At 41.2% G+C, this 21,630-nt stretch overlaps 2 protein-coding genes across 2 annotated transcripts in view; one reads left to right on the top strand and one right to left on the bottom strand.

Annotated features, from left to right (window-relative positions):
• B3GNTL1 (UDP-GlcNAc:betaGal beta-1,3-N-acetylglucosaminyltransferase like 1) overlaps positions 1-8,633 on the top strand; it is a gene marked incomplete at both ends in the record, with an annotated part of 109,584 nt that extends 100,951 nt beyond the window's left edge. The window contains 3 exons of the mRNA XM_079544142.1: positions 1,004-1,072; positions 3,106-3,180; positions 8,553-8,633. Coding sequence (XP_079400268.1) covers positions 1,004-1,072; positions 3,106-3,180; positions 8,553-8,633 — 225 coding nt within the window. The remainder of the gene's footprint in view (positions 1-1,003; positions 1,073-3,105; positions 3,181-8,552) is intronic.
• A 2,052-nt stretch (positions 8,634-10,685) lies between these two features.
• TBCD (tubulin folding cofactor D) overlaps positions 10,686-21,630 on the bottom strand; it is a gene marked incomplete at both ends in the record, with an annotated part of 107,417 nt that continues 96,472 nt past the window's right edge. Inside the window, 6 exons of the mRNA XM_079544288.1 lie at positions 10,686-10,760; positions 11,738-11,822; positions 13,928-14,037; positions 15,404-15,491; positions 16,158-16,247; positions 21,409-21,486. Coding sequence (XP_079400414.1) covers positions 10,686-10,760; positions 11,738-11,822; positions 13,928-14,037; positions 15,404-15,491; positions 16,158-16,247; positions 21,409-21,486 — 526 coding nt within the window. The remainder of the gene's footprint in view (positions 10,761-11,737; positions 11,823-13,927; positions 14,038-15,403; positions 15,492-16,157; positions 16,248-21,408; positions 21,487-21,630) is intronic.

Here is a 21,630-nt window from a genome sequence, read left to right as displayed (position 1 = left end):
AAAGGAGGAAAATGGAAGGGATGGAGGTAGGTACTGAAAGCCAGCCAGCCTTCTGCAGCTTCTCCAACTTAGTAAATTAATATACAGCTGTTTGGCTGTTCAAATTTTCCCAATGTTAAGTGTTGTTAATCAATTTTTAATGCAACGATTAAAAAGATAGGAAAGCTGCTACCCAGCTTTCACCAGAATAATTGATTTCTGCAAGACCTTAAATACCTTCACCATTCTGCTTCAGTGTAAAAGCTCTGTGCAGATGATACAGATAGATCCAAAGGAAGTCAGAGGAAAACATAGCTACATTTGTTTTTAAAAGTCTTACAAAATGTTACTGCCATTTGGTTTAATGGTTCCAGAATGAGGCCACTGTGTATTTCGGATTGCAGGCATTTACTATGCCTGTGTATTTGTGGGGAATACAGATTAAAAAAATGTGAAATATTTGGCAACAAGGGCTATAAATAATGCTTCCATAACTACATTAAGAATAACAAAAACACAGCAGTAAATGTGTGTATTTAAACAACAAAATCTGCTGGTGTTTTCAGTTGAAAAATAGGGATAAAATCTAGAGGTAAACAGCAGACCTGGGGTGTTATGGCTGAGAACTGAAGCTGGTATTACCGGAGCATCCATAGCAATAGTGCAGCACTGTGTCTTGTATCTTGCAGTAGGTGATGTGCTTGGACTGGACTGGCAGGTATGTATGATCAAATCTGAAGTGTTTGGAAGTCCTGCAACAAGGAGGCCAGCCTCTGTCTTTACTCGGCGTGTCACTGAGGATGTCAGGTTAATGATCTCATGTGGTTTTTTTTACACAGCATCTGTTTTCATGATCAGGAAAACACAGTCTGCTCATAGCCATCTCCAAACATTGCCTATCTCACTAAGATGTACATGGAAGTGATTTAATATGTTTTAATCTCCATAAAGACCATGGCGACCAAGTGAAATACCTGCTGATAGCAAAGAATGGCATTGAACCATTCTGCTTCCTTTTCTCCAGGTAACTGCGTTTTGCGATGTTGATGAAAAGAAAATAGCAAAAGGATTCTACACTTATGAAGAATCTGAGGTTAGTTCCTTTTGCATTCGTTACTGTGATCTGAAAATGTTCTGAGAAAAGTGATGAAAGAATATAGCACAAATGTTTAATATGATATGCCAGCTCATTTTGGTAGGAGACCATGACTAGTGGTTAGAGGTAAGGAGGCCGTGACTGTGTAGGAAGCTAGAGAGCTGGAGATCAATACCACAGAGCCAACTATGGAGCCAGAATCCCTGTCTGAATGAGACCACCTCATCTGTAATGGTGACAGAGGAATTGTCTCTGAATAGTTTTGTTTCAGGTCAGATCAAAACCAGCACAAGGTGTGATTCTTCAGGAATGGGTTTTATAGAGATGCATCTAGATCTCACAAGAAAGAACAAAGAGGGATGAGTGGGAGGATTTACAGACACAAACTTCTTGCCCTAATGAAGAGAGAAGTAGAAGGAAGAACACGAAGATTTGTGAGATGGTATTTCCACTGTTAACAAATTGTGATAGCAGCAAACCTCTTCCAAAGGGGTCATCTTCCAAGTTGAAGCAGACAGGCAGGAGTACCTCAGTTAACTGAAATCAGCTTAAAAAGACACATCTATATTCTGATGGGATAAAGTATTGCCTTCTCTGATGGTTTTTCTTTTAGATGAGAGCATTTGGCTAATGATGGACTAAAGTCTAATGTCTGCTAAGTAGAAGAAAATTTCAGTGATGAATTGTAACTTATCTATAGGTTAATTATAGTCATACTGTATCTAAATAAGACTTTAACTGATAGGCTCCTTTCGAGCCTAGAATTGTAGGCACAAACACTTCATTCCACTGAGAAGGAATAATGATATTTAGATAGCAGTAAACAAATCACATAGAAAAAGTTGTTTTATTACACTATTAATTTAATGGTAGCAATTAGCTCCAAGATCTGGAGTAATTTAATCCGGATTCAGGCCCTCAAACAGTCACTGACATGACAGCTCTCAGGTTCACTGGGCACTGGGTCAGGTCCTTGGGAGTGCAGTCTGACGCTGTGGCTCAGCTGGTTTAGCTGCAGGGTGGTCTGACCTCAGCCCCGCACTCCCACTGCCTTGTTTATACTGGGTCTAGCAGTCTTGTGGCTAAAGGATGACAATTCAGTTTGCTGATCTGGCAGAGAAGGAACCCTCAAAAGAAGTTTTCCAGCACGTTATCTTGTGAATAAAATTACCCTGAGGTTGCTGTGGGAGGGGTGAGGGAGCATCTCCTCAGATGCAACTTGTGATTAGACTAGAGTAATTATAAAATCAGACTCTGTACTGGGAGAGTGCTTCCAGCTGCAATCAGAATTGAGGATTTTGACCAGGAACATGACTCATCACCTCTAGTTAATAGTAATGCTATGGGCATTTCTGCTGCAGATCTGTGCTTATGTCTTGCTAACATGCAGCCATTCTCCCAGATCAGTCATAAATAAGACTGTACTACAAACTGTTGTGAATCCTTAGAAGATTCTGCAGCTTGGAGCCCTGTTGAAGTCTAGTTGAGCATAAGCCATTTAACAGCTCTAACTAAGGGAAGGATTCTGCTTTTGTATTTGCTGCTTGCCTTGTGCATGCTTTGCTCCTTCTCTGATGGCACATTAAGCTGATTCAGCTCACTAAAGGGGTAGAACCAGCTCAAAAGAAAAACAGAAAAATATATATAGTAGGTGATGTGATAGGCTGTTATAGCAACATGCCTTGTAGTTAAATCCAAGAGGAAATCATTTGGGGAAAGGGCTAAAAGGCAGATAACCTGAAGGAGAGGAATGAGAGCTGCTCCTTTCAACAGCAGAAAGCTCTTAATTAAGATCTGTGTAATGTAGTGCATAACTTCATTCAAAGAAGAACAATTATGTTGAAAGGTTATGGAAAGAAAGTAATGGGTTCTTGAAATGACTGGGGAAATGGTGAGTGGAGACGTGATCATGTGCACTATTTAAAATAAGGTCTTAAAATTCACTTCTCCTCTTTTACTGCTTAGTAGCTCCTAAAACTAAAACAAGTACCTATTTGTGCTTCTTAACTGTTTGACTGCTCTGCTTGCAGGAGAGACCAAAACCAAAAATTCCTATATGTCACTTCAGAGAAGCAACTCCACCTTTCATTATCTGTGTGAAGCAGGTGAGCACCCTTAGCTGTGTGTACAAAATCAGTAATTGCTCCTTATTATCATCAATTTCTATGTAACTGTTTTCCCAGAAGTCTTTACTATACAGTTGAAGGGCCCTTCTAACAAACTGTGCAGAGTATTTCAGGGTTTTAAAACAGCAGCATTAAGAATTGAAATATTAAGAATGATAAGAATTACAGCCTGGGTAAAGGAGCTTGGATCTGTTCTATATTCTTGCCCACCATTGTATGCACAAATAAGTACATATCGTTGGTCACCTGGTTTTGTTTATTCCTAAAATATTGCAGCCCTGTGAGTTTCAAAGGCTTTATTTATTTTTTTTTTTTTAATCAGACCTTGAAAACTATTTTGTTTGGCACTGTGAATTCTGACACCATTTCCGTGGCTGACAGTGGTAACATAACTAGAAGATAACCAGCAGCAATTGTGCTGTTATATTTAAAATAATAGCACAGCATAGCGGGGTAACACAGAAGATTAAAGCAAAATAGCAACTATGCTGTAATTGTAAATGTTAATTAAAAAGTCTCTGAAAGTAACTAAAACTTGAAGCTATGTAGAAACATGGATATTTTAAAACTGTTGTAGATTTGTTTAAAGATAAATGAGCTGAATCACATCTCATACAGATCCCTGTTAACTTTGCCCTCCCAACTTTACAGCCAACTCTGAGATCATAACTTAGGTTGTAAAGCCAGACTGAAAGTACCTTAGGGCATTACTGTGTAGTGCTGGTTGATAAACTGCTGGATTAACTAGTGATATTACAACTAATTTAATTTTTCATACTACATATAATGGTGGGTGGAAGCCCCTAGACAAAACATCTGTGCAACCTGCTACAAAGCACATCTAATTTGTGAAGCCCTTACAATGAGGCTGTTGTACAACATCTTGCCTTAAGACAAGTGATTTCAGTGCATTTTCTGCTATTTGCCACTGAGCATTTCCTACTTACCAATCCACAAGTACTGTAGGCCATAGTCTCTTTCAAGCAGTATTTTTAAATTGTAAATAGGATTTGACCTACTTGAAATACTTCTAGAGCTTGTGAAGTTATTTCTAATGTGTCTTTGGAGCTGCTTACTTTCTGGGAGAACGTAATGAAGCCAACAGCCATTCAGATGGGGCTGCCTCTACAAACCGCAGGCAGGTTATGTCCTTGCCCATCTCACTTTGTGACTGACACACGCAGGTACTGCTAACGTTGGTGCTATAAGACCTGATGGCAAAAACACCCCAGTGCAGAGGTGAATGAAAGTCAGTATGCAAGGAGTTGCAGCAGTGTTGTACCCTGGGAGAACGAGAGGAGCCAAAGGGACAAGAAAATGATGAGAATAAACTTGCATAATAACGTAGTGGGAGCCCTCAGAGCTTGCCTCTGTGTAAGTTTTAAATGTACCTGTTAATAATACAAACCTCACCGTACCCCTCTGTCATTATGCCATTTATTGGTGTGATATTATGAAGATAAGGGATCGGGTTAGAAGGACACAGACGTTTATAATGAAGAGCTGAAACTAAGTATTTGTCTGTAGTGCTGAATATACTGTTATTACCTGAGAAACCTCGGACACAGTGAGACAGACAACGCAGGTATCTGTACCAAAGTGTAGGACGTGTAAAAGCCAGGAGAGAGCAAAGGACTCGGAGGGTCTCGTCCAGCAGAGTTCTGAGTCGCACTCCCAAACCCAGCCTGCTGGACCCTCCCTTCTGCTACCGCTGGGTTTTGCAGCTGATCCTCAGGAAGTTTTACAACCTCTCTTTCAGCCATTGTCATACTTGCTGGATTTAATTACTGTTATGAGTCTCCGTGGAGGCAGTTGGAATCTACAAAATCCCATTCTTAGTACTTGCGAGGTTGTGCCGGGATTGAAATGGCCACGCTTTTCAGTAGTAGTTTTGTCATGGAAAGTAGTCTTCTACCAAAACAAAACAAGCTGATAAATGTCTGTGGTTTAAAATATTCAGGTATCCTGTCTGCAGCAGCTTTCAAACTTCTGGGTCTGACCGCTAAAGGAAATGGTTTCTAAATGGGCTGAGAAGAGCAGAGTGTTGAACTTTCATTCATCTGCGCTGCTATTGTGCGGGCCACAAAATGCCGCGGGTTGGCCTTTGCTGTATTTATAGACGGAATTTGCCTTGCTTTCTGTGCAGCCCACATCTGAAGGAACAGCTAAAAGCAAACCTTCCCAGCTGCTTTTCTTTATTCACCTCTCTCCATTTCCCCTTCCAGCGCGTTTTTCAAACAAAGAAATATGGTAGGATGCATACGCAGATAAATGTTAAGACCGCATCAAATGAAAAATGTTCTGTACTTTCTGATAGCTATTTCTGCCTCTCTGATTCTATTCGCTTGCATACATCAAATGGAACTCTGCAGAAAATGTTGATGTTAGGAGCTAAGTCCCAAGGTGAGGTGAAAGACATGACCACAACAAAGCAAAGTTCTTCTGTCCATAGGGTGCTGTGTGGGACCAACAAAATCCGACTGTTTGAGAGGTTACGAAGTGTCCGTGTTTTCAAACTACTAAGGGTGAGGAGGTTGACCCAGCTCTGTGTTTCAGGTCATGCTGCTAACATAGAAAGATTCCCAGTGAGTGTAAGGACGTTTCTTGTGCAGCCAAACAAACGTGTGGATGCAGCCCATGCAGCCTGGCTGGAGTCCCCTGCTGGAACTGCTTCTGTGTGGTGTGGACTTGTTGAAGTTGATGTAAGGCAGAGCTAGCTGCTGAGACCTTCCACTGATTTACTTAAACAGAAGTCATTAACAAGTTTGTAAACATCCCAGACTTCCGAATTTATTATTTACAAATATAGATTAACCAGCATCCTTCTGAAGAAGTGTTCTGGGGCCTTGCTGTTTTTTGTTCTGCCTTTCATGGTTGAGAATTATTTTTAGTAGCGATACAGACAAAACCTGCATGTTTATAAGCAGCTCTAAGAGGGTGATTTTGAAGATTAGATATGTTTATTAAGTGGTGGTCTGCAGGAGTTGACCCTGATGGCCATGTACTTCAAGCACTGTTTGCTTATTTATTTTCTCTGGCAGCTCCTCCCTAGCGGTGTATGACTCTGTTACCATGTAAAATCATCTTTGAAAAAGCAGTCACACTATTTGATTTTTGTTGGGTTTGCTTTTAAAACGGCTTCACAAAGGGCTGCAGCTGAAATCCTGTGCTCTGGGGGTGTGTGTGTATGTTTCAAAGCTTTTACCCAGGAGCATAACATCATGGCTTCAGCTCATCACAGTTGTGTACCAGCCTGCAGTACCACTTCACTTCACCTAAGGGTCTGCACTGTGTATTTTTTCTTGCTTTGAGGTGAAAGCAAAATGCTTAGAAATCACTTACTGTACCCTGTTTTGGCATGGCTTCCAAGTGCTTGAAATGAAAGGGATTTTCTGCTATTCTGCCTCAGTAATTAAACTAGTTCAGTTGTGTGAAGTATTCAGGAAATTTACTGTTGACCAGTTATTGTGAAACACTGCCTTGTTCTGTCACCTCAGTCTTGCGGTCTGGGAATGAAAGGTTTGTTTTTAACTCTTCTGCTTAATTTAGCATCTGGGCTCTTTTATTTTCATTTTTAAGCCTTCTTCAGAGCAGGTTGTTTTTGGTTTTGTTTTGTTTTTTTTTTTTGCGCTTTTTTTTTTTTTTCCAGCACCATTTCCTACCCCAAGTCCAAATTTGGGTAATCTTGGGTTTATGAAATCATTAGAGGAGACTAAAGGTCATGATCAGGACCTGCATTTCTAAGTAGAGTTCTCTGTTGATGTGAGTGCTGAGTCTTGCACTTGAACCAGTGGAAGCCTGGGATCTGAACTGGATTGCAAAACCAGGACCCAGTCCTTCGAAGTACTAAATGCTGTCAAGTATTCTTAATATCAAGAGGTAAAAAAAGAAAAAAACCATACTCAACATCTTTCACACTCAGGCCCTTATTACTCAGGTAACCAATGGCTTAGATAGGTAAAGTGGAGCTCTTGCTTTAAAAATCTGCTGCCATCAGACCTTTTCTGCCCTTCTCCAAGTTATGCATTAGCTGTTATCATTGTTCCTTTTAATTGTTTGTAAACAACAGTGCTCAAGTAGCTTTAGGACTGTGGTGGATTTGTTTTTGTTGAAGTTCTGGATCAGATAATGTTGTCTTTGTATACTTTGGCATTGCCAGTGAAAACTGAGAAACACTGCAGGTAGAAGATACTGGGATAGGAGAAAAGGGAGGGAATCTTTGAGCCTGAGCACAGCATGCTGGTTTGAGCCATGCTTTGAAATATGCAGTGTTTCCTATATAAATTTAAGGAGCAGGTTGGAGGGGACAGGTTGGGTGGTTTTGCAGTTGGGCAGACTGTTGATGGAGATGGCCTTGTGTTCCTTGAATGGAGGGCTTCTAAGAAACACCTATATGCTGTGTGAGCAGTTTTATAAGCGTTTCAGCAGATGGGTCCAAGATGAGCTGGAAGCTGAATGTCCTCTATGTTAGTCAGAAAACTGTACTTCTGAACTCAGATATATAGAAAGTCCCAGAGCAATTTTATCGAAGCCAATTATTCTAGCCTAAGTCCAGCATTCCTCCTCCTCCAATTCCAGTTTTGTTTGGGCTCTAGTTTTGTAACTTCCTGTCCAAAACACCTGCAGGGTGTTGTGCAACTTCAATATTGCTACTCTGGACCATCCAAAAAAACATAAAGTTTTCTGTAGTATTGTGAGGTTTAATTCATTTCTGTGATATTCCTGAAGTAGAACTCGGTGAGGCCAACACAGAAATGTCAAAAACACTGCTGTTGGCAGGTTTTCTTTTAATGACATCACAGCTGTGTTAGGATCTGTATTGCTGCCTTGAAAAATGACTCATGGAGCAAACCCACCAGGTTCCTGTTAAGGTAACGACAGCTTAAAAGGAAACACCTTCACCTAAGCAAAGTATTTCAGTTGCTTGATGAAAGGTTTGTTTCATCAGCCAAGCTAATCATTGTTCAAAATCTACAAAGTCACTGTTGTATCACACTCCTTCCCTTGGTCTGTTCTCTGCAAATGCCTACACTGGAAAACAAAATACCCAGAGTTGCAGATGTTTATCTTCAGAGCTCTCAGTGTAGTCCTCATGTTCTACTTCAGTGCATTAGAATGAAGAGTTGTCTGACATCCTCCCACAACCCCAAAGATACTAACCTGAATGCTAATTTCTCGACATATGCCTAATTTTTGAACAGATACATTTCTAAGCTTTGTTCTATTTATGTTCAACTCTCCAAATGGGACTTTTTCCCTGTGGCCCAAAGAACCAAATTAGCAAAACCTGTTACAACCTGAAATACTTTTGTCCAGTTTTTTTGTCTGGTTTTTGTGTTTCCCCCCCATAGGATTTGACAGGAGGAGCATTTGAAATGAACTTGAACATGCTGAACTTGAAAGAAGGGATGGATTATTATCACTTTAACTAAAGGCAAAGGTAAGGCAGCAACATCAAAGCTGTGTGTTATGTCTGTATGTTATGTCTGTATCAGCACGTGCAGGAAGACCAGTGTTAGAAATTCTTAGTAATTTGTGTTTTACTAATCTTCCTTCCTAGTAGCCCTTTGTAAGGGAGGTACTAAGAACACCACTATAGAGGTATTTACTCATTTTACTATTGCCCAGCACTGACCTACCAAGCTCATTTTGTTTGTTAAATTGTACTTCTAATTGAAGTAATCATCAAATAAGGGCCAGAAGACTACAACAGCACTGTTACCATAGGGAAGTCTTAAAAATGCATCAAGGAAAGCCTATAACCATGCAAGTGTAAAGAGAGGTTTCTGTCGAACATTGGCTGGGGCCCTCAACCTGTCCCTGCTATTGGCTTCATCTGCTACTGAGAGCAACAGCTGGCACTTCATGGGTGAAGTTCTGCACACAGCCAGTACTGAGGTGAAGTACAGCAAGTACAGCATCCTCTGATTCAGGACTGTTAGAAGCAGGTGTATATGTAACAGCAGTTGGCAGGCACATGATTACTGCATGCAGATATATTTCTCACTGGACCTTCTCTTATTTTTTTGTACTTAGCAGGTCCTGCCACCACAACTTGTATTTTTCATGCAGTAAAACTCTGCAAGAGCAAAATGAAAAATTATACTACAGTATATAAGGCTCTTAATGACAGCCTAACAGGAGGGGTGACACCTGCAAGAGCCACTGTGCTGCACAGAGCCACATGGCCAGCTCAGTATTTGAACTGAGTACTCATTTGTTTAATAGTTAGAGAATACCATGCATAGACTTACATTGAACTTCATGTGCCAGCCCAGGTTGCAAGCTTAGTTAAGAAGTTTTGAATAACATAATATGTCATTTGCAGTATCTTAAAAAAAATCTCACAGTGACACAAGTGTAGTTTTGGAAATGAACACCTGCACTACACCATAGCAGGTACTCCACAGCTTCTCTTGAAATTTCCCTTTCTTTCAAATTTTCCCAGGTGTGTGTGTATGTACTGTCCCTGATTGCTGTTCTATTTGAAGAGCAAGGAGAGTTGAATTCACTAGAACCATCAAAAAACAGATGTAGTGACACCATCAGGTTACCTGTGCATCTGCCCTACAATCACAGTAATGTTACTGAAGATAAATGTTGCAATTATTTTGTTTTATGGTCCATAAGGAATAGTCTGAATTCCTGCCAGTTGCTTGAAGTACTGATTCCCCGCTGTAGTGAGGGAAAAATGAAAATGAAACTTCAGTTCCTAAAGCTAGTTTACTACATTTGCTTGAATAACACTTTGGCATTAGCTGAAGTGAAACTTAGGTTTTTTTGTTTGAATATGATGTACGAATGGCATACTTGCCTGCACATATAAACTCTCCTGAAGATGAAGTACCAGTAAGTATAGCCATTCTTAACTCCAGCAAAAAAAATTCTTTGATAAGAGTAATGCAGTCAGTTTTAATATTTAATGTGTAAACAGCAAGCGCAGGTTGAATGATTCCATTCAGAACTGGAGAAATGTAAATCATTGACACAGGGGAAAAAAAAACAACCGAAACCCAACAGGTCAGCTGTGCCAGAGCTATGAAGCTATGAAGACAAACTGCCATCTTGTGGCTACAGATAATGAATTAAGAAAAAGACATCATGAATCGTTGCCCTCCCAGGGTCGGCATATCTGCACAGTGCCATAAGACTTCTGCCTCTTATTTTGTTCACCAGTGTACTTTGCAGAGATGCTGAGAATCCACCGTGTTGAGATGCCACAGCAGCACCTGAACCAAGAGCTTGGATTTACGAAGCAGAAGCCAGCGCTGCGACTTCACTTTGCTGAACTCTGCAAGAGAGAAAGAGAAAAGAGGTGGAGCAGCACATATTGCAGTCTTACCAACTGCACAGTTGTGTATGGAATTAAGTAAACTAAACAGAAGAAAATGTAGAAATGTGAAGTTAAAATTTTTAACTACCCACCAGTAAATTTGATTTGTACAGGTTTTTAAAGGAATAATTGTTTATTTATTTCAATAAAATTAATTCATCTTTTCATAATGCTTGGCATTCTCTCCTGCTGTTTGTTCTTGAGCTCCTGTGTGCGAACCAGCTGGCTGCAGGTAGGACATGAGGACAGCTGCAGCAAGTCTTTCAAGTTCACTAAGTGTCACTTTTAGAGCAAACTCTAAAGTTCTCTGGCTGGGCTATGCACAGTACTGTAACAGCTCTGTGCTTTTAATGTACTGAGCATTGGCATTTGCTTGCCAGATTGATGCACTGCTAAAGAAACCTTGAAATCTTTCAATTAGGAATGCTCTTTCACAGCAGTGTCTTCTCCTAAAGAAATCCCCTCTTCTACCATTGCTGGGTGATTCCAGAAAGAAAGGACTTTGCTGTGCTGAATTTCATCACCTACAACTGGAATAGTTCCTGTTGTTATCCAGTAAGTTAGTGCTTGAGATGAACGCGCTAAGACCTAACTAGTTTCCTTCTACGTTTGTTACTTATCTTGCTTACTTGAGCCTCACCAGCAGAACAGAACGACCTCTTCCAGATATTAAAAGCAGGAAGTTCTGCCTTTCTAGAAATACTGAGTGGATGAGCAATTGCAAACTGTCTGCAGTAAAGTGGAAAAAAAAAATCTACACCTGATCTATTGTCTTCTTATCAATGTGTTAACTTCCAGAATATATTCTCTGTGTTACAGTTCTGTGATTTGCACCAACAGCACACCTTATAATTTTGCTGTTAAAATGGAGTGAGATGCTGTCATCCTTTTTTTTCTTCCCTAGAAAGGGCAGTCAAACAGTTTTTGAAACATCTGTGCTGTATTATTTAATTCTTGCATTTTGACTAAGATGTCACACTGCAACTCTGGAATGCTTTCAAGAAATGAAATTGGAAGGACTTGAGAGAATAGTTTTCAGCAACTCCACACACTCTGTAGTCAGCTGTGAGGACATTCCTACATTCATGAACCTGTGAAGGACTACATCTGTTCCACAGAACTTAGCAAATGTCCTCAGTTACTGGAACAACTGATCATTGCAATGCTTCTTCCCAGAAGCTCAGGAGCACTGCTGTACCTTACCTTGGTTACCAGCTGTGGTTTGGGCACCTTCAGGAGCTCACAGAGGTGGTTGCGTTTCTCTCGTAGCTCTGCTACTTCAGCTTCCCTGCACAAAGAAGCAAGTTCCAATCACTTCAAAAACACAAACCCAATGCTGCCCATGTAAGTATCCATTTTTTAATTTATCACTATGCTTATGTCTGTTCTTTCAAGTATATTTCCATTGTTACATGGCATTTTTAGAAAATTGTAAGCTTTTTGCACCATTTTAAGCCAGGTAAACCATCAATACCCAGCGAGCTCCTGCAGAGATGGCAGTTAGGAGTTCAACTCCTAAAATTATTCTTTTAGACTTTTTTTTATTTTGGAAAGTAATTTTCTTCGTAAAAGCTTTCTGATTAAAAGTTCATTAATTTATTCATTTATAGCTGCTTTTTATTTAGAAAACACCATATCAAGAATGTAACTAAGTGTCACTGGATTTGGAGAACGTGCTGCCATGCAGGGAGGCATTCTCCTGAACGGAAAACCCAGACCTAATGCTAGCAGAACTTCTTAAAAGTTACAGAAATAACAAAACATTTACAAGATAATTTCCTCAGCAGTGGTTACAAAAAGCCCCGAATGCCAAAAATCCAAACATGACATTCTTTAACAGATACATTTTTTACAACATCATAACTGAAATGCTGCTCAATCAGCAGATACAGTTTGCTTTTCTTAAGCCTAAATGAGTGATTGGAAAAATTAACTCTTAGCAAGTAAAGTGATTCCAAAAACAGAGAAAAAGCAAAAGTACAAGTTAGTGAATTAAAAGTAACCTGAATAATATGTATAAAAATATATTTGGACACTTGAGGATTATAGAATCATCAAGGTTGGAAAAGACCTTCAGGATTACCTGTCCAACCATCAAGGTGACCTACCACAACCATCAGTAAACCATGTCATGGGTCACATTTAATACTGGAAACTTTCCTGTAGCTAAAGAAAATGTTATTATGTATAGTGTAATTGTTTAAACTTGGAATTGTACAATTGTACAATTAGCTCTCTGTAATTCTAACAAAGAAAATGTTACAAGAATGCACATTCCAGTCACTACTGTCTTCCCCAAATATTTAGTTTGGCTTCCTGCTGTTAGTGCTTATTTTACTGCTGCAATTACTGTGCTTTAGCACTGAGAAGGGCTCTCTATGATACTCAGCAATGACTTCATCTATCTTCCTTTGTAAACAGTTCAAATTAACATGATAAAACAAGTTTTAAGTTCTTCATCTCTTATCTCAGTGCAAGGGATATATTGTGACAGGGAATAAAGCAGGCAGGCAGTCACAGCTTCATAGGGGCAAGGTGAAAATAGAGTATTTTCTCTGAACTTTCTGTATGAAGTTCACTGCTTTGTTTTGGTGAGCAGCTCCACACAACTGCTTTTTTCCTGTAGCAGTTTGGTGTGTCCCTCTTCTAAGCTCACAACTGTAAGCAGCAGCAACCTAACCCTTATCAACTGCTTCTGTAGCAGCCGAAGTTTAAACTGCTGAGAAAGCCTGCTCTTAATTTGGATTTCCTAAGCCAGCACTGAACCAGCCTAGGCAGAACATTACAGATCAACGTGTAGTCGAGCAAGAAAGCAGAACAGCCAGTAATAACCAGTTCTTCCAAACTTGTGACTGCTGTACTGAAATCTCAGGGAAATGTGAAGCAGCCGCTCCTGCCAATAGCAGACATTAATTTCTTTTCCCAAATATGTTATTTAAGCTCAAATGCAGAAACAAGCTGGAAATTAAATACAAGTTTAATAATGTAAGCATGCGAACTGCAGCATTAAGGTGTGCTTGTTGTTGAAACACGTTTGTTTCATTTCCAAGAAATATCACTGAAGAAAAAAACCAGTTAATATAATAATATGTATGACATACGTTCTTGATATTCTTCAAAACACCTTCTCCTATATTACTGTGTGAGGAGTGTGGGGCAGCTGGAGCTCAGATGAAATTGGAGCAAAGACATTTCAGTTAATTGCTGTTTACAGCTTGCACCAATCCTTTCTCTTCCAAAACGCTGCCAGAATTAAATACCTATCACTCAGTGCAGACTATTGGTCAGTGCAGCTTCCTGACCTCCAGTCCTTAAAGGTGTGGATGCCTTTCTTTCAGCTTCAGTGGTACAAAATCTATTTCAGCTGCTATTACTATCTGAGAACCAACTCACCAGTTACTATCGCTGAGGATGGCCATCACCTCGTCTATGATGGCAGGATCAACTACTTCACTGTAGGTTATCAACATTTCATAAACTTGACTGGCTGTTGTTTTCCGTATCTATGGGAAGAGGCAGAGGAAGCTTTAGTAAAGTATCCAGAGTGCTGCAGGGAAAAGGCCAGCAGGCATTTCCACCCCTATTGGTGCTGGCAGAGGAAGAAGGGATGAGGGTCACAGAAGTGCCTTTTGGAAAACATTTGCTTCTCAGACCTGTCCCTCACAAGGAGTAAATTCAAATGTTAAGAACAGCCTAACGGAGCATTTCTTTACTTGAAATGTTCACTGAGCAAAAGTCTGCCCCAATGCTGGCTGCTGTAGGACTACAAAGAAATTATGTTCCTCACCCTAGAGGCTGTGTAACATTAGTTTTTAGACCCCAGCATCCAGCAGCAGTTACCCAAGATTTTTTTCCAGAGCACTGTTTAGTTGCAATGTGATGCACATAAAGAAAAAGCAAGCAAGGCTGGTTCCTGAGATACAGTGCGTGGAAAGGCACTACGTGGAAGACTGCAAAACTCTAACAGGAACAAATGTTGATTTTTTTTTTCTTTTTTTTTCTTTTTTTTTCTTTGTCAAGGAAGCCTGATGGTAACTAAAGAGAGGCAAAGAAATTATAGGCGTATTTCCTGAGCAGTGGTGCAAATTTAAATCGACTGCTCTATTAAAAGATAAATATATCATGATGTAAACACGACATGATTTATCTTCAGTTCTTACATTGCCCCTCCTGCAAAGTTCTCTTTCTGTAGCAAGGGAACACAGCATGGAAACGTCTGGACCAAAACTCCAAAGCATCCAGCTTTGCTGAGCACCATATTATTTTGCCCTGAACACCAACGGAATCAGTGCTAAAATAAACAGTGTAGGTTTGTATTGGCCAGAAACCAGGGCATGCAGTGCCACATTTTTATGTGCCCTCGCAGTTGTATCTGACAGCCCCTGCTTCTCCTGCACCACCTGAGGGATGAAGCTGCCTCTCCTCACCTCCTCACAGCACTCCTGCAGCATTCCCAGATGAAGCCCTGAACACCAGTGCCATTGGAAGCTCATTACTGGGTTCAGCTGCCACAGCAGCCACCAGTCTGGGCTACAACATCTGGTACAATGGACCTCATATTCTCCCAGAAACTTTACAGTGACAAAAAAAAACAACACAAAAACCAACTCTAATGCCTGTGATGTTGTCCCACATACAGTCCTCTCCTGCACATCCTCAGAAGCAGTAGCTCATTTTTCGAGCCCTGTTTCAGTTACTTAATCTGCTTCAGGTGGCAGCACAGCAGAGGACAGACCCTTGAGAAATAAAACCTGGTATTACATCACTGTCTCTTCAAAGAGCATTAAAGCAACATTCTTAATTTTATTTTTAAACTTCATATATATTAAAGTAACACAATCGATACTATGCAATTTCTTCAAGACTTACCACAGGAAATGGATGGCAAAGGAGGAGAAGTAGCTGAAACAAAACTTTCTCTCTCATATCTCCCTGAAATTGAATCAGGCCACAAAACCTGAAAAGCATAAGAAAATATGGATCTCGAGCAATATTTGTTCATGCTATAACTGTAAAAGTACATTTTGAGGATCAGAATGAAGGTGTACATTAAAAGAAACAACATGGGGAGACAATGAAGCATTGCTGTCCCCAGGAGATCTCAGCTGTGGGAAAGCAAACACTGAGAGGGAGTGCACTGAAATTCTTAAGGGTTACTGAGATGCCACACATTTATGCCAAATACAACTGTGATTTCACAGCTACTGAAGGCAGCCCCAAAGTCTTTGCACAAAAACTCACATCTTGAATCAAACTCTCTCACATAAAACAAAAGACCATGGAGGTAAGAGTGAAAGACAAAGACATGGATTCCTTTTCATTTTTGGCATTCTTTTCTCGTGTACCTGCGAGATCTACTCAATCATAGGTACCTTCCATTGGCAGCACCTGAATTGAGCTCTATGAGCAGTAAGGAAACGACTCACATCCTCAAAAACACTATTTTAAGAGCAGCTAATGCTTTTCTGATCCTTCTCATGCGTTTGACCAACCACTTAACTTATCCCATGTATCTGTATGCATTTTTCATTTACATCCTTATTCCATCTGGTGCCTACTGTGCTACATTTTCATCACCATGAGCAGACAAAAGATGTGCTCTGTTTGTCTGACTGCGACTCACACTCCTACGCTGGAGCGAAGTTTCCGGATGTCTTTGGATCTTTTGATCTCTTCTTTACAAAGGTGAAGCAACTTTACTGGAAATGGATGGCTGGAAAAGGGGAAAGAGAAAAGGATGAGAAATGGATTGCCACAGAATTTCAAATACATCTAATGACTGTAAAGATGACAAATTAACATTCAAAAGAGAAGAAAGACACTGCCCAGAGCTGTTTGCAGCGCCTTGCACAGCGGCACACCCTGCCTGAGGTGGGCTTTGGCTAAACACACAGCAGTTTGGCCACTACCACAGTACTAGGCAACTTATCACTATTATTATTTCTTACTGGAAGTGAAGAAATCAGTATGAATTACTTTACCTGCATGCTGAGGAGTGAATTACGTTTCTCATCATCATTATGTGCACACGGACTTGCGTTTACAGCAATGCACCATATGAGCAGAAACACTGAGCCAGGAATTACAACATGCCGTAACAAGGGAAGTGCTCCACGTAGCACTGCGGTGCCCTGGTGGTCCCCTAAAGTCTTAACCAAACTTTGCACAAAAGGGGATAAACACTGTCCTTAAATACTCCACCAGTCTTTAAGCCCGGATTCCTTTAGCGATTCCAGACAACGTAATTAAACACTGGGCTTCCCGTTCTGCTCAGTGTACCAGTCATGAAGCCATCTTTAAATAGAGTGAGCAAATTCTTTTTATTTTCCACACAGTCTGGGAAATGCAATTCTCACAGCTCTTTCCCAGACACTCATACAAACACAAGTATTGTTAGTGCTATTTCAAGGACCTATTAGAGAAAAGCAAAGAGGGAAAATTGCTTTTATTTCAGTACAAATTATTTAATCTTTTACTCACTGCACTCAAAGCTGAAGTGCAATAGATGCAAAAAAAAAAACCCAAAACCCAACAATCCTATTTCATCTTTGGCAACTGAACACAGTGACTTCTAGATGGCACAGCCTGCAAATCTCACGTACTGTGTTGGTAAAGCAGCAGACCTAGCATTTATTTTCTGCTACTGTGATTCAAAACTGTGAATATGAACTATTCAAAAGTGCTGTATAATGCAATGTGTTGAGTAACATTACAATTAAAACAAGAAAATAAGATGGTTAGAGGAGTGACGTTAGTGACTGAGCCTTGTTACGTGTAGTTTTACAGACAGGAACAACGTATTTTTTACTTAAATAAAAAAATATATCTTAGCAAAATTCTGGCACACAGTGGCAAGTATGGACCTGGTTAAAAAACTGAACAACAAACCACAGATCCATGAAGCTAAAGAACAGTGAATATTGTCCTGAAAAGCACACAAAGAGAAAAGCTGACACATCTACTAAGTTGGCACTGAGGCAACACAAGTTTTTAGAGCTGATAGTGGCTTTCAGAACTATGTGGCCTCAGCAAGGCTGAGTTAAAATACTCCCACAGGATGCTGAAAGGGCAAATTCCTTGCCATCCATTGCCCACGGCCACATCAGCACTGTTTCTACATTTTGAGAACTAAGAAAAGTGCCAAAAGTAATTGCATATGAGACACCTTACAAGAAAGGCATCGCTCTGCATGGGTCTGTGTGTGCCCACAGACACTGGTTTGTCGGTGTGGACGAGGGGAAGAGCATCTGCTTTCTTAAGACAGGCTTTTTTCTTACCTTGATGGAATTGCCCTTCCTCCCACTCCCCCACGATTACACAGAGACATTGTGTGGACAGCTAACTACAGTACCTGCAATACATGCCTGGCTTTCAGCACAGAACAGCTGTGACAGTGAATTAGGTGAGATTTTAAATTGGTTCAGCAACGTGCACATCGCAGCAGAGTACAGCAACAAAGAGACCAATGGAACAAGAGCATCTGGAATAAATTTAGTACACATAACCTTATGTGCAGCATTTTGTGTTTAGAACAGATGCGCTGTCATTTGCCAATTTCATTTGTAATAACTACACCTAACTCACGTATGATCTCAGATGACTCCGATAGCTTGGCCTCCTTAAAGGAAATTGAGAAAATTCCTTCTCCTGTGTGGTCACAGTGCCAGCAGAAACAGAGTCTGCATCTGGGGAAAGGCATCAGTGTGTGCAGCTTTTCACAATGGCAGCTGGGCACACGTGGCAATGCAGGAAGGCCTGGAACATCAGCTGGGGTGCCAGTGAAACCAGAGGACAGCTGCTGCCCTGCTCCTTTGCACCATGGTTTACTGGGCACTAAGAGTGTAGCTATTCTGGTAAAGCCCACAGAAACATAGAAATACATAGAAATCATCAGTGTGCAGTCAGTGGGGACATCCTCTCCCTACTCCTCATCCTACCAGCAGCAGGGAGCTCGCTGTCCATAGAATGGCTTGGGCTAGAAGGGACCTCAAGGATCACCAAGCTCCAACCCCCTGCCACATGCAGGGCCACCAACCTCCATATTTAATTCCAGACCCGGCTGCCCAGGGCCCCATCCAAGCTGGCCTTGAACACCTCCAAGGACGGGGCATCCACAAGCAGTCTCATCATTTTGGCACCATTTGTGAGCACAACGCTGACTACTGCGTGCTGAAAGCAACCCCAGATATTGCTGCCAAGTGTAGGAGAGGAACCTCTGCTGCTGAATGAATGCTGCAGGATGAGAGAGAAGTAACAGCCTGAGAAACAGCAGGCAGAACAACTCAGTGCAGCTTCAAGCTAAGCCAACAAAGCTGCTCCTGATGGCCTTCTGATTAACTGAGTGGCACCAAAGCTGGTTCATTTTCAACCACCAGCCAGGGGCTTACTGTGACTTCTGTGACTTCTACTCCCTGCAAGGTCCAGCAGGGCCCTGGCACAGAAAGGAGCCCAGCAGTACAACCACGGATCCCACAGTCACTGTAACCACAGGCCCTCACAATGCAGGAAGAGGAGAAACCCCCCAGAGGCCCCACATGCCCTGCTGCACGCAGACTGTCACAACGCAGTGAGGTCCAGCTAAGAGCTATGGCAGAAAGGTAAAGCTGTGCATTCTGGACTTCATAAACTGAGGTGTGAGAGGGCAGGAAAACCCCTCTGTGAGGTGGGCTGACAGCGTGTGGCACTTTGCTTCAGCTGTGCACTGAGCTCCCAGGGAGCAGCAAAGGGATCCAGCCAGCAGCCATCAATCCTGGTGCAATTCAGCCATGTACAGCGTTACCTGCTTTGGGTTGCTAATGTTTAACTATTATTACTATTTAAAATGTCCACTGTACTGCACAACGTCCATTTTAAACCTCAAAATGCACCTGTAAGTACTACTTCTCATCAAGTGGCAGTTACCTATTAAGCAGCTGGTGTAAGCATAATGCTGGTGCAGGCTGCCCAACAGCCTCAATTCCCTTGCACTCCACTCAGCACAACTGGTAAAAAAAAACGCAGAAGAGGGAAGAAATGGGAGCCAGGATGACATTATATGAAAGCATCCATATCCAAATGCACCAGATTCCATGCCACGAAGCAGTGCCTGAAACGTCAGGCTCGTTTTGCATTGTTTCTGCACTTTCACAGCACGGTTCCTGGGAGAAGTGGTAATTGGTCCCACTCAAGAATCCAGACCCAGAAGTCACATTTGTTCATGCTCTATGCAAAAAGAAGAAGGTGTCAGCCAGCAGCACAGGCCTCAGAGCCAGGATCTGCGTTTCTCCATCCCTTAACTGCAGCCAAATGGCACACGCCTAAGTAAGAAAATGCAGACGTTGTACTCAATACAATTCTGGGCCCAGCTGAATGGCGAACTGCACTGCACAGAGGCTCTTTTAGTGCACAGCAAAGCTCAGCACTGCAGTTCATGATTACCACCTCTGACCACAGGGTAACCTATCACCAAGAAATCATCACATGCAGGAACTAAATTCTCCAACTCTTACTATCTCCAAATTTCCTTAGGGGCAGCCTTTTATATGGTAATTATTTCCTGCAATTCATGCCCCCCGTTCCAACATTCATTTCCTTTCCATCAGAATGATCCACTGGGCTGTAATAAATAATTTTTTACTTTTCTTTTTGGGCTTCACCATCAAACTAGAATCAAATTCATTTGGATCAACTTCAAAACCTCTCCCAACCTTGCTAATCCTCCTGAACCTAATTTCAAACCTTTTAACTAAGAATGAGAACAGCACCATGGGGCTGAGTTTGAGTCTCACTGACGCAGCAGTGAGTAGCAATAATCCTACCACACATTTCTGTTTGTGACCCATCTGGGGGGCCGTCTGTACCTGGCATTTACACCACAACCCACTGTCCTACCCAGCAGAGAACACCAGGAGCTGCACCTTTCAGATCATGGCATGATTACCAAACCCAACTGCAATGCTCATTTTGTCTCTGAGTATTTGTCTCATTTTGTCTCTGAGATGAATTGTAAACTCTTACTCAAAAAGCTACTGCCAGAATTAAGGCAGGTTATCTAAACACAGTCTTGAAAACAAGAGTAGATTCAATTAAAACTTTTTATGTGATAAAATAATTTCAAATGCATCTGCTCAAATCAGTCTCCAATCGCCAGATCCTAATCCACTACATATGAGGGCAGCATACACGTTGTATTGCTCTGCACATGTATCTGCAGATGTGCCAAGATGCTGCTCAGGAGAGTTTGTGGAATACATATTAATATTATTGAAATTGAAATCGTTCTTTTCTGAAACATCTGCAAAAATCACACAATGTCACACTGGAGTACCTTACTCACATTTATCCATTCCTGATCTAAATACTTTCCAGAAGCAGAACACCACATGGAAAATCTGGGGCACTGTTGTCTTATTTTTCCTATTAGAATCTTGGTTAACTTCTTTGGAGTTACATTAAGAAAAGCAGTAAGGCCTTGGAAGCAATGGGCAGCAGGCATTCTATTTTGCAGCACCACAACAAGATTCTGTCCCTGCTAAAGGCTCCCAACACAGTGAAGAACATGCTACAAAACACTGCTATTTAGGATGCTGGAAAAGGGCTCTGATGCTGGCCTGAGCCTGCCAGGTAAAAGCAAAGTGAATTTGATTAACGTCCTGGTCGTTACACAATGAACCAATAACCAACTTCTACTCTGGTATGAGAGTCAAAGATTTTAATAAGACCCTTTGGAGGCTATCTGGTCCAAAGTTTATCACAGCTGCCATTTAAGCATTACACCCATATATCTGCACAGACTCCCATGCACTCACACCCACAGCAACGCTCAGCAGCAGCCTAAGATTTAAGAGCCCCGTTGCACAGTGCAAAACAAACAAAGAAGTCTTGCAGCAACTTACTTCCCCTGCATGGTAAATATATCAAAACAGCCGTTTGCCAGCATTTGGTCCAGCATCGTCAGTAGGGGCACAGACACCCTGATGAAAGAAAAAAATTTACCAATGTAAATAAACTTCTTGGCATACATATATATGCTATTTTTAATTAGAAGCAAAGAAAGAAACTTCCTATCTACCTACATCTTTAAATTAGAACTCTAATTTGCACAGAGGAGGGTTGCT

The sequence above is a fragment of the Tetrao urogallus genome (genome assembly GCF_951394365.1).
Source record: "Tetrao urogallus genome assembly, chromosome: 18".
Taxonomy (NCBI): Eukaryota; Metazoa; Chordata; class Aves; order Galliformes; family Phasianidae; genus Tetrao; species Tetrao urogallus.
The sequence above is the reverse complement of the archived record's forward strand: the minus strand, read 5'-3'. Positions and strand labels throughout refer to the sequence as shown.